The sequence below is a fragment of the Larimichthys crocea genome, chromosome XI (assembly GCF_000972845.2).
Source record: "Larimichthys crocea isolate SSNF chromosome XI, L_crocea_2.0, whole genome shotgun sequence".
Classification (NCBI taxonomy): Eukaryota; Metazoa; Chordata; class Actinopteri; family Sciaenidae; genus Larimichthys; species Larimichthys crocea.
This window is the reverse complement of record NC_040021.1, coordinates 7,226,958-7,239,054: the sequence shown is the minus strand read 5'-3', so window position 1 is coordinate 7,239,054 and position 12,097 is coordinate 7,226,958. Positions and strand designations below refer to the sequence as shown.

Sequence of the window (12,097 nt, the reverse complement as noted above, 5' to 3'; positions counted from 1 at the left end):
TCAGTCCTAGTTGAGTTTCTTTTGTGTTTTTATTCTTTTCGTGTCAATGTAAAGGTTCCAGTGATAAACAGCTATATAAATACAGAGCTGTGTGTCTGTAGTGATAGTGAAGGTGTAGTTTATATGTCATTTGTTCTGAAGCCGGGCTCACGTAACGGTTCTTGACACATGATGAAACTCAGCTAATTAAACTTGTGGCGACAAGATCAAAACAAACTCTAGACAGAATTTAAAAAATGTGCTTTTTTTTTTTCCATAGCTCCTGGCCATTATTTCCATCCGTTATGATAACATTACTCACCGGTACTCACCAGAGTAATTGCAGAGATCTAAGGACACGTCAACATCACTGAAAAATAAGTCTGAAGGTTGAAATCGAGCCAGTAGTTTTGTCAGATTAGCCACCACGTTGCTAATTATCCCTCATTGTACAGGAAAACCACAACGGTGAAAAACTATACGGTAGCATGTATGGTCGATCAAATGTAGGAGTGATTATTACTTTTTTAGATCGCACACGTTCTCTGGATCACTATAATTCCTGGTAACTAGCACAAGGGGTGTGGTTCTCTTTACTCGTTCACTTAGTGGTGGGATTGAGACAAAGAGAGTGAGTTAGACTTCTTCTGTCTTGTCTAGTTTCGTCTCTTTATGCCAAGTTAAGTTGTTTGTTATTCCTTTGTTAAGAACAAAACTGACGAGACTGTAAATCGAGTCAGTTAAAAGCCTGCCGGACTTTGATCCTTTCTAACTTTTAACGCGCTGACAACTTAGCCGTTACTTTGGTGAGTACAATGTTAGAGCAATTTACTATCTGGACTTTTATTAAATTTGCTCTAATAAATCACAACTTTTCTCTTCTAAGCAAGTTGGTAAAAATGTTGTGGATGGAGCCAAACTGCAATAAATTATGAAGAAATGAAGCTAGCATTTCAGAGCGGACTGTTGTGTCGGGGGAATCCCTGCTCTCAGACAAAAAAATAAGAAGTCTCAATGTAACACATGAAAAGCAGAAGAAAGGCAACCACCAAAGGAAGCTGCTGTGAGGAGCTTTGCCACATCTATCAAACACATTCAAATGTGACAATTAATTAATGCAATCAAGTGTGTGTCTGCTTTAGCAGCGGCGGCAGCTAGCGGGTGTGAATGCATAAATGTGAAGCAGCTCCTGGAAGCAGTGCACGCATGTTTAACATATCTTATCAGGCTCACAGGGGAATGTTGCATAGGTGGAAAAGATAATCAATCACCCCGCTTGCAGTTTCCAGTATAAAAGGCAGACGACAGCCTGTAATTACAGTACTCACAGGAAGCAGCTGTTTGCGTTTCCTGCCAGGACGACCCACTCTGCGCTTGTTGCGGGGACTCGCTGGCGTCCCCTCCTCTGGACTGTCCTGGTCTGCTCCATCTTCACTCTGTCCAATTATAGAGAGAGGCCACATTAAACACTGAGTCAATCGAATGACCGTATGAGGTTATAATTGATGACAGCAGTGAGGCCGCATTAAAGCATCAATGATTCCAGAAGATGCAGTTAAGAAACACTCAACGGGATAAAATGAATAAAGGGTGTCACACTCGGAAGAAGAAAAAAAGAAGCCAAATTTAAAATTTAAAACTTTAAAAGCAAATATCTCAAACTCAAGTTCTTATTGAACAAAGCCAAACTATAAATAGAGGAAATATGAAAGACAAAACCAGAAAATTATACGCTTGCAGACATAAAAACCAGCCGCCTTTAGTAAAGCAAACATGTTGTAGTACTTGTAGACCTGCTGTGGATTGATCAAAGCACAAAAAAAACGTTAAAGTCTTTTAGAGACCAGCGGCGACCTTGATGAGATTTGTATACGGATCCCCTCAGTGAAGATTTGAACCTAAATCAATTCACCTCAGCAGTTTGTTCCCCTGCTCAGCTCACAGCACAGACAAAGTGGTACAGCAGAGTTGTAGAATAGCAGCGGTGTAATTTTAGAGTGATATACTGTATAAAATAAAAATAGCACGCTGCACCTGTGCATCGGCCAGACAGAGAGCGTGTTGGGTCAAAAGCAAAGCTAAAGCTTTGAAACCAGACGGATGAGACCTCTCTTTCTATCTTCACTTTTAATTTGTTAGAAAATTAAATATGTAAAGCTACAGTTTTTAGACGCTTTATGATGTTCTTAATGTTTAGGTAGCTCACTGGTTTACAAGCCTTTTTGCAGGCGTGTGAAGTCTTACACTGATTTCAGTGAAGTATTTAGATATTCCATTACAAGTAGAAGTCCTGCATCTAAAGTCCTACTACACTAAAAGTACATGTTTTGTAAGATTTATAAGATCTATGTAAGATTTATATAATTAATTATGTAAAGTGTCATGAGATAACTTCTGTTATGATTTGGTGGTATATAAATAAAATCATAGAAGTAGAAATGTAAAGTTGTGTAACATGAAAGTTGTACACTACAGTAAATGTATTTAGTTACTTTCTACCACTGTATGACTTGGACTTTAGTCTGGGCCATGAACATGAGGACTCAATAACAACCTGTGACTTCAGAGTGACCTCATATCATCCCTAAACCCACAGATTAAATAAAAGCCCTCAGATTATATGAAAAGCCTGAAGCAGATTGACCCTTTAGATACACTCTGCAGCCAATCATGTTACCTGTGCTGGAGTGGGAATGTTCATATTGCAACCACCGAACAAAAGATTAAACTTCAGGTTAAGATCCACACATGCTCTGATCAGTCACGAAACAAACAAACATGGCAAACGTGTGTCATAGAAACATACTGACGCACATCTGACCGATTAGCATTTTAAAATGTTATAAACTGGATGTTTACTTTAAAGCGGGCGTGCACCTCTCTGACCTTTTCTCTCCACGTACTAACTGAGTTTAGCCACACAAAACTGAGTGGCTAAACTCTGAGTATCTGATCCCAAACACAGATCCAGTATCTGGAATATATTGATGAATAATTAAATACGAGGGACTGCTGTGGTGCTGTAACTCCATTTGGCTGCCTGTTATGACTGAATGCATGTAGTTGGTAGCACAAAGATGAATTTTATGATGACACTAATGAAGAAACTGTAATTAATGTGGAACAATTCATTTTAAAAGGGACTTACTTTGTCCCACATCTGCCTTTTTTATTTGCCCACTCCCCTATCATATTATAAAGTACCAAAATATACACTCATTCACAACCAGAGCAGTCTGTGGATCTGCCCTCTCCCACACAGCAGTGATCTTTATAAATGTACTGTACATGTATATATAGATACACGCAGCCCTCCCCACAGCAATAATTTCAGGGTCTAACCAAACGTGAGTCAGGTCCTCACTTTCTATTTTTACATCGGCTCTGGGCCAGATTTGAGTTGCAGAGAGTCTCAGGTCTATGCGATATATTTATTGGGCCCTAGAGGATATGTGAAAGAGAAATAAAATAAGCAACACCTGCTGCCTCTTTAGTTAATCAGTCCACACTTGAATGTGGCTTCATTGTGTGAGAAACGCCTCTCACTTTAAGAGTATCATGTTTTATCCAGAAGGCAGGAATTTGCCACCAGCAGCGATTTTTTATTCCAGGCATTTTATGTTCATATTTGAGATCTCTCTATGTGCATCGCTGCCTCGGGCGGAAATTAAATAAATGTCACTGTTACAAGGCAGAACCATTAGACACTTGTAGTGCTGAAGTGAACAAGGCGGCTCTGAATGTATCAGTTAGGAGGAATATTGTTTTTAATGAGAGGTTTGCCCGACTTCGAAGCCTGGTTAAGACTAAAAGATCTATGTAGCAGAGTGTCAGATGTATTTAACTACAGGGTTAAAGAGTTTTCTTTTTGTTCACCTCAGACTACAGCTATGACTGTAGCTGAAAACATTATTGCAATATAATTTAAGATATAACGGTGAAATATATATGAAAAATATTATAGCATCACTTTAGACAAGAGGTAGACCATATAGATAAAATCCTTTCTCCCTGAGATATGTGTAATTTCTCTATATCACCATATCGATATGGTTTATATGGTGATATATGATAAAAAATAAAAAGACAGGAATGTTTGTTTTTGGAAAGTCCAGCCAATTACAAAGAGAGAGATCTTTTCATCATGTAAAAATCCAATAAGTCCTTCATATTGATGGTCTGCTTTATTCAGAGATACTTAAAGGAGCAGTGTGGAGGATTTGCTGGTATTACAACCCCCACTCTTTTCACCCATTCTTTCCTTAGTGCAAAATACACGAAAGATGCAAAACGCTCGATTTACAGCCAGCATTTAGTTTGGCTGTTCTGGGCTACTGTAGAAACATGGCGCATCAACATAGTGGACTATGTGGAAGAGGACCTGTGGTGTCTGTATATATATAAAAGCCTCATTTAGGCAGTAACCTCCGTGACTGTGAAGTGAAGCCAGTGCCAAAAACTCTGCAGTTACTCAAACGTCCACTAAAAAAAAACTTCACAGCAGAAATAAACATGTTTACAGCCTGGTACAGAAAACAGTTTTGGTCTCTGTAGCTAATTTCCCCGTTCACGACAACTGTACTGAGGGTGAATTTATATACAACTCACCTGTTCAGATTATATTAAGGCTTAAAGATATGCAGGATTAACAGTGTGGACGCTTTGATTGACAGGTGGGTGACATTACAGATGGCTTATTTGAGCAACCAGGCCTCATTCATTCAGCCCGCCTTATGATCCACGTCTTTGCCGATTTTTAGATTAGGTGGGAGATGGAGGAGGCAGGACCGCCAACATCAGATTTTGAGCTTCAAATCGGCTCTTTAAAAAACTTACTGGTGACGTTACAAATACACTGTCCATCCTTTAAACTGTCAGCGATCGAGTATATAACGGATACAGCCGTATCTGACTGACTTTACATCGTCTCATAGTATATCTGTTGTCCTCTCGTCCAACTCTACTTCAGACTGTCAACATTAAAACTGAGAACTTACACTTCTACATCACACATTTGTGCTCTTGTGTGGTCTTTTGTTGTGTTCCTGTACAAGAGATGAAAATGTATGGGCTCACTTTTTTGTGTCACCCTGAAACTTTAGTTAAGTTAATAATATCTGCTCTGTCTCCAGACTCCTGCTATAATCAGTCCGACCTGACTCTGTACGCTGTCTGCTGTCAGCCTTGTGTTTCCATTAACGTCCCTCTCTCTCTCTCTCTCTCTCCCTGCTGGACCCTCTGTTGCGGTGACAGTGGAGTGGTTGCTAAGGTGCAGAAACTGCTTAGCAACTGTCTCCGACGGGGCTGCCGTGCTGACTAAACATTCTGATGTCACTTCCCTGACGATCAGCATAGCAACCAGCTAGAACGGGGTAATGGCCCTGCGCCTGTCTGCCTGGTGTGTCGTCCATATGCCTGCTTCACGACGCGCAATTGCAGACACACACACACACACACACACACACACACACACATTTTAAACAATACAAGTGTACTCAAAGTAACCAAAAAAAAAAAAAAAAGTAAACTAAGTCAAACATGAAGACACAGAGCTAGAAAACTCAACCTAATCCTTTTAAGAGTATGTCAACACACACACACACACACACACACACACAGGCCAATCTGTCCATTTATCTTTGGTCTATTTCTGTCTCCCGGTAGGTTATTTTAGGCCACCACAGTTGCTAAGCAACCAGACTGCAAACCAGGCGGGCAGAGGAGGATCCCATCAGCAGCAGACAGCTTGTCCTCTTTCTTTCTACCCCATCCCCACGTCCGCCTCTCTTTATAAGGTCCCCTGTATCTCCCCTCTCTTCTGCTTTCGTTCAGTATTTCGCTTTGAATCGACTCCTCGCCGAATCACGAGCCGGTGAAGCCGCCGACAGAACAAAATACTAGACTTTAATTTACCTAGATTGAACCTCTGTACGGATTTAGAATATTTATACACGTCAGACGTGAAGCAGATGTCACTTTTACGCAATCCTATTGTTAAAATAATTAATATTTATATTTACAAATGTGATGTTGTAATGTTACTGTGGCTGTATGTCAACAATATGGTGCCGTCTATGCCTGCTTGTGCTTTAGAGATGGAATAAACAACACAGAGTCTGAACACACAGTATTCCTTTTACAGATCCTGAAGCACGTCTTTATACTATCTTCAAAGTGTCTTTGTAGTTTGTTGTATATGCCGTGTACAAGGACACTTGGCAGCAAAACACATTAAGGCCCCACATGCTTAAAATAAAGTGTTTGAAACTACATTCAGGGAGCTGCTCCAAATTTTTTTTACAGTGATTGGTGAGGTATGGGTAGTGTGGTTTTAATTTTTCTCTCAGGTTTACTTCTCAGTTTAACTAATTCCAAGTGTAAAATCTAGTGAAACACTATATATTATCTTCAAAGAGAGAGAGACTCATTGCGTCAATATTACGACTCAAAGGGAGATCAGGACGGTGGCTTGATGAGGCTCGGGGGACGCTTTGATGTCGGGATTTTGTCCCGCCTTGAACAGTCAGAACAGGTAGAAAGATCTAGTTTGTTTTAGGTGTACTCTAGCATTAAAGGATCAGTGTGTAGGATTTAGGTGGCATCTAGCAGATTGCAATCCTGTCACTTCACCCTCTCCTTCCTAGTGTGAAAAAGAAACTACACCGGCTGTGAAACGTCCCCAAGAAATGCAAAAGTGTTTAGTTTGTCGGTTCTGGGCTACGTGGTGGTTCAAGATGGTGGACTTAAGCATCTATAGGTGAAAAAAGATTTATTCTAGGTGTTGTTTAGCTCAGTCTGTAGAGCATCCACCCCATGTCCTTGCTGCAGTGGCCCAGGGTTTGAATCCCACCTGTGGCTCGTTCCCCATTTCTCTCTCCCCACATTCCTGTCACTTTTCAAGCTGTCTCTGTCAAATAAAGCTCAAAAAGGCCAAAAAAAAAGATTTATTCTAATGTAACAAAAACATCATTCATAATTTCAGGTCATTATACACTTCTACACTACATTCCTGTCATGTTCTGTAAATAGAGTCTCCTAAATGTGACACACTGACACAAAAGACAGGATTAAACAACAGGAGGATGTGACATATCCTCGAGGCAAACTGTCTTTGTAGTTTGTAACATATACGGAAATGTGAGCGGTCAAAGAACGAGCGGAGAGAGTTCTCAGAGACTGCACTTAGCTGTGATTGGTGCATTAAAGTAAAAAAGGGCAATTCTTTGAGATCACTCAATTTGACAAGACATGAAAGGTGTTGAAAATGTATGGGCTCAAATAAGGGTCAGTAAAAGTTTGAGCCAAGCCGAGGGGCAAACACTGCAGTTCCTCAAACGTCCACCTGAGGACCAAGTAAGTCCCCATGTTCAAACGTCCAACTTCACAGCAGGAATAAACATGTTTACAGCCTGGTACAAAAAACAGTTTTGGTCTCTATAGCTAATTGCATAACTTTGCTGATTTTTAGATTAGTTGTGAGGCAGAAACATTCAGAAACCTCTGGGTGACGTCGTGCCTACACTGTCCATTCGTTATACTGTCAGCAGTTTGAGTTAGTGTAGTGTTAAAATAATTTATACACATGCATTAAGGTTTAAGAATCAATTTTGCACCTGATTTTACAGCTGAAAATTAGTCTTTGTGTAACCTCCCCACTGATATGATCTTTAAATCTTTCTGCACATTCACAAACTCAAATTTTAGTTTCTTTACAGCTTTACGAAGGGTGATATACAACCACAGGCGCTGACATTTCTCCTGAACGTCATTTTTAGTTAATTTAATTTTAAAGTTAAAAAACACGAGTGCACAGAAATGTCTTTCTATCTCCAACATTTGAACAGTAACTTCTGTCATGTGTGGATTCAAACTTCGCACAGCTCTTTTCTATCACGCACAGTGACTGGCCATGTCTTCCTCTCTACCCTCAGACTCCGTGACTCACTGGAGATTTCTCTCCTCTCTCCTAACTCTTTGACAGTCTCGGGAAGTTTAAGAAAACACAACAAACTCTATAAGGGAAACTATATAAATGTTGGCTCTATGCCACCGTGTGAATGTGGAAGTGAGTGAGTGAGACGGCTCTTTATGTAGCCGCGCTATAGAACGAACTTCAAACTTCTCACGGATTTACGAGGGCTGCCCCGGGCTCTGGGGGTGCAAATGAAAGGAGCCATTTTTCACCTTGTGTACGTCTGTCTGCGTGTTAATGTGTGTTAATGTGCGTGTGCATGCTCATTTGTGTAAAAAGAAAAAAGACTGTTTGTGCTAGTTTCACCTGCATGTGGTCGGGTGAGTGCGTGGAATGCATGAGAGGCCTGAAGTGAACGTAAATAAATAACTGCAAGTTTAATTATTACAGACACACACACAGTCTTACTTGCCAAATTTTCTGTGTGCATTGGCTAAAAAAAGCTCTCGACTGCGAGCTCAGAAGCCAAAGTAGTAGTGGTAATGATAGCTGTAGTAAAAGTGGTGGTGGTTGTAATAATATCTGTGGCTGCAAACATAACTGTAGTAGTAATTTAATATTTATAATAATAGGAGCAGCAATAGTAATAGGAGCAAAAATACACTAGAAGTAGTGATAGTCAAGAGTGCGTTTGATTTAAATACAATATTTTACTAGTAGTAGTATTTCTATTTGTTTACACATGCTGTACTTTGCTTATATTCTCATTTAATTTATCTTTTACTCTCTCTCTTTATCTTCATTTCCTCGTGTTGCCATAACACCTGAATTTCTCCTCTGGGGATCAATAAAAGCGTGTCTTATCTTTATCGTCATTTCCATTTACGACTCTATTTAAAGAGGGGACTATTGTATGTCTGCATATACATTTATCTGGTGGCTGATGGCTGTGGTAACCGCATGCAAAACAGCTAAAGCAGTGCCATGATTTTAATTACACAACAATATATTAATTAGTTTGTGCCACCTGCATTTCGTGTACACCACTGAAACCCTGCTGATACTTTAATGGCACACTCCTGACTCAATATGTTATGTGTTATTCTTCTACTTCATAAAAATTTTGATTTTTTTGGGGTACTCTCTCCATTGTGATAAAACTAATTTCGCTCACTCAAGCAAGATTTTGCACACACGTAAAAAACAAACTTCATATAAACGATAATCGATCTCTCTCACCACGTCATTGGCGGTGTCGTTCTCAAGTGTCTTGGGCGGTTCGGCGGCAGCAGGGCTGTTGGACGGCATGGCAGGAAGCGGCTCGGTTAAACCAAGTTTAGAAAGTTTAAAAAAAAAAAAGAATAATAAAGCAAATCAAAACATGGGAATGGCCCTCAGAAGCACCAGGTGCAGCGTCATTCAATCTGTCTGTGGGTCGCTCTGTCGGTTGGTTGTTCGGACGATAGCTCAGTCCTCCCCCCTCTCCTGGATGAAGAAAGAGAAAACACACACAGCGTGACATGAGTGGATTTACAGTAGGAGTGAGTTTTGAGTGAAAAATCATTCTCACGATGTGGCTGACATCTTGATTTGCTCTTTTCTTTCTCGTCCTCAGTCTATACACATCATGCTCACGCTTTCACCTCGAGGTCAAGGCTGTGCAACAGGTGTGTGTTTCTGTGAAGTGTAAGTGATGGATGGCACCTCAGACAATATTCTCTTTCAGAGCAGTAACAGGTTAACACGCACATACACAGGTGGCCTCAAAGGAATCCGCCAGAGTCACGGTAGCTTAACACCACGGCTGTCACAGTGTGTGATTGATGTGGCCGGATAAATCTGTCCCACTTAATTAGACAAAATGACTACAGGTAAAATAAATAAATAAATAAAATTTCCCCCCTCAAACGTGACACAGATCTGTTTTGTCATGACAGTATAAACACACGAGAAGTCGCTGGCTGCCTCCATGTTTGCAGTCCTGCCTCTTCTGTTTCCCGGCCTAATCTAAAAACCTGCAAAGACGTGGATCATCAGCAGACCCGAGGCCTGAGTACTCAAAGCCACCTGTAACTTCACCCACCTGCCAAAGCGTCCATGCTGTTAATTCTGCATAACTTCAAGCCTTAATATAATTTGAACAGGTAAGTTCTATAAAAATTCCCCCTCAGTACAGTTCGGGGATGATCGGGGAAATTAGCTATAGAGATCAAAACTGTTTTTTGTACCAGGCTGTAAACATGTTTATTTCTGCTGTGAAGTTGGACTTTTTAACATGGGGACTTATGGAGATTGACTCGTCCTGTAGCCAGCCTCAAGTGGACGTTTGAGGAACTGCAATTTTGGGAACTTTAGCATTGCACTAAACACTAAAAAAGTCCCACCGGTGCTGAATGGTTGGACGACTTTCATTTGTAATCACACTGCATCTGATCTACTTATCTACATTATTGATTATATATCCATCTTATATTTCTTCTTCTTGTTGGTTTTGCCTTTTTCTTTAGAGCATGTAGCAGAGTAGAAAGTGAACAGAGATGACATACAACAAAAGGTCCCTAGGTGTGTTTTAAGGCTGTCAACATCCATCCATCCATTTTCTGTAACCACTTATCCTCACCAGTGTCATGAGGGGCTGACTTTGGGTGAGGTACACCCTGGACAAGTTGCCAGTTTGCTACCAAGATCGACCGATCTTTAACTGTTTTTTAATGTATTCATCATTAAATGAAACCAGATGTCACCTCTGAACAGTCCAACACCCACTGAGATTAAATCTACAATGACATAAACCAGCAGAAATCTGAGACTTAAGAGAAGTCATAATGGGCAATGATTTTGTCTTTTTTTTTTTACGCTATAAATATCACCTCAATTCTGTAAACATTTTTCATGATTCCTAGCAACGGAGCATACATAACACATGTAGGAAGTGCAGAGGAAATGGAGGGCTCAGTGGAGATCCAGCCATGTGTGACCTCTTAAGTACTTCTTGGCTCTCTTTTGTCTCATCAGCCTCATTACCATTAATCTGTTACATGAAGTAACTGACAAACACATTGAGCGAGCACAAGAGAAATGCAGTCTGTAATTAATTGTTTTTTGAGCATCGGCGCAGGGACAGATTTGTAAATGCTTTGAGTGTAAAACCCTGATTTGCTGAACATTCAGTGAGATTTGCTTTCTCAGTTTTTTTTACAGCGGTTTTGGCAGATTGTAAGCTCTCGAGACTTTTAAGGGGCGTTTACCAACAACAGACCTCAACAAAATGTGCCCGTATCTGAGTGTGAGGCTCGAGTCTGTTCACAGTTTACGTCTTTCAGACAAGCGAAGGAGCTGAGCAGCACACACCGGGCACCGTCGAATGTTGCTTAGACGGTGGAGTCTAACAAGATGATGCTTCACTTCTTGGTCCAATTCAGCAAACTCTGTGTCTGACTCAGTAAAGAGAGGACTACAGCTCACTCAAATCCAGATACGAAACTCTTCTTGGCTTGCACTCATATTTCTGCTCTTGCTACACCATATTCTGTAACCCATCAGATTGCCTTATTGATTAACCTTTGACATCGATTTTGTACTCACTGCTTTTGTACTCATAAAAATAAGCTTACAGAAATCTACAGCTTGTGAGAAGCAAGGAAAAAGTACACAATGAGTTATTTTCTATATCAGGAGACCACAACATCATTTATAAAATGCAAACACGGTCACTGCTGTCCAAACGCTAACTCAGAGTTTCTTTGTAGTCTCTTTATTGAGCGTTGCTGTCTGGTAATGAAGCATCAAGCAGGAGTGCTACAGCTGTGTGGCTCTGTTGGCACCAAGCAACAACCTCTGTGGCTGTGAAGTGAAGTCAATACTGAAGCGCGTCCTAAGTTATGCAGAATTAACAGCGTGGCCGCTTTGATTAACAGGTAGGTGCCGTTACAGACTGGCTTGTTTGAGCAACCGGCCGTCATTCAGCCCGCCTCAGGTCTGCCTGTTGATCCACGTTTTTTGAAACCTGTGGACGACATCACAGATACGCCGTCCATTCTTTATACTGTCAGTGGCTGACACCAGTTCGTCTCATTCTCTTTGCATTGTGTCAGTATCGTGTTACCTCTAAGTATCCATTAGGTACAGAACACACCGCAGACTACACATGGCAGCTGCACTATAGACACCAAACAGTGTCCCTATTGTGAACCAGTAATTTAAGAA

At 40.7% G+C, this 12,097-nt stretch overlaps 1 protein-coding gene across 14 annotated transcripts in view; it reads right to left on the bottom strand.

The window, feature by feature from the left end:
- The window catches only part of LOC104926135 (DNA (cytosine-5)-methyltransferase 3A), a 54,390-nt gene that overhangs the window by 39,211 nt on the left and 3,082 nt on the right, over positions 1–12,097 (bottom strand). For all 14 annotated transcript variants that reach the window (XM_027283966.1, XM_027283974.1, XM_027283975.1 and 11 more), the window contains exons 2-3: positions 9,131–9,376; positions 1,308–1,415 (exon numbers count right to left, since the gene is read on the bottom strand). In XM_027283966.1, coding sequence (XP_027139767.1) covers positions 1,308–1,415; positions 9,131–9,199 — 177 coding nt within the window. In that variant the 5' untranslated portion in view covers positions 9,200–9,376. The remainder of the gene's footprint in view (positions 1–1,307; positions 1,416–9,130; positions 9,377–12,097) is intronic.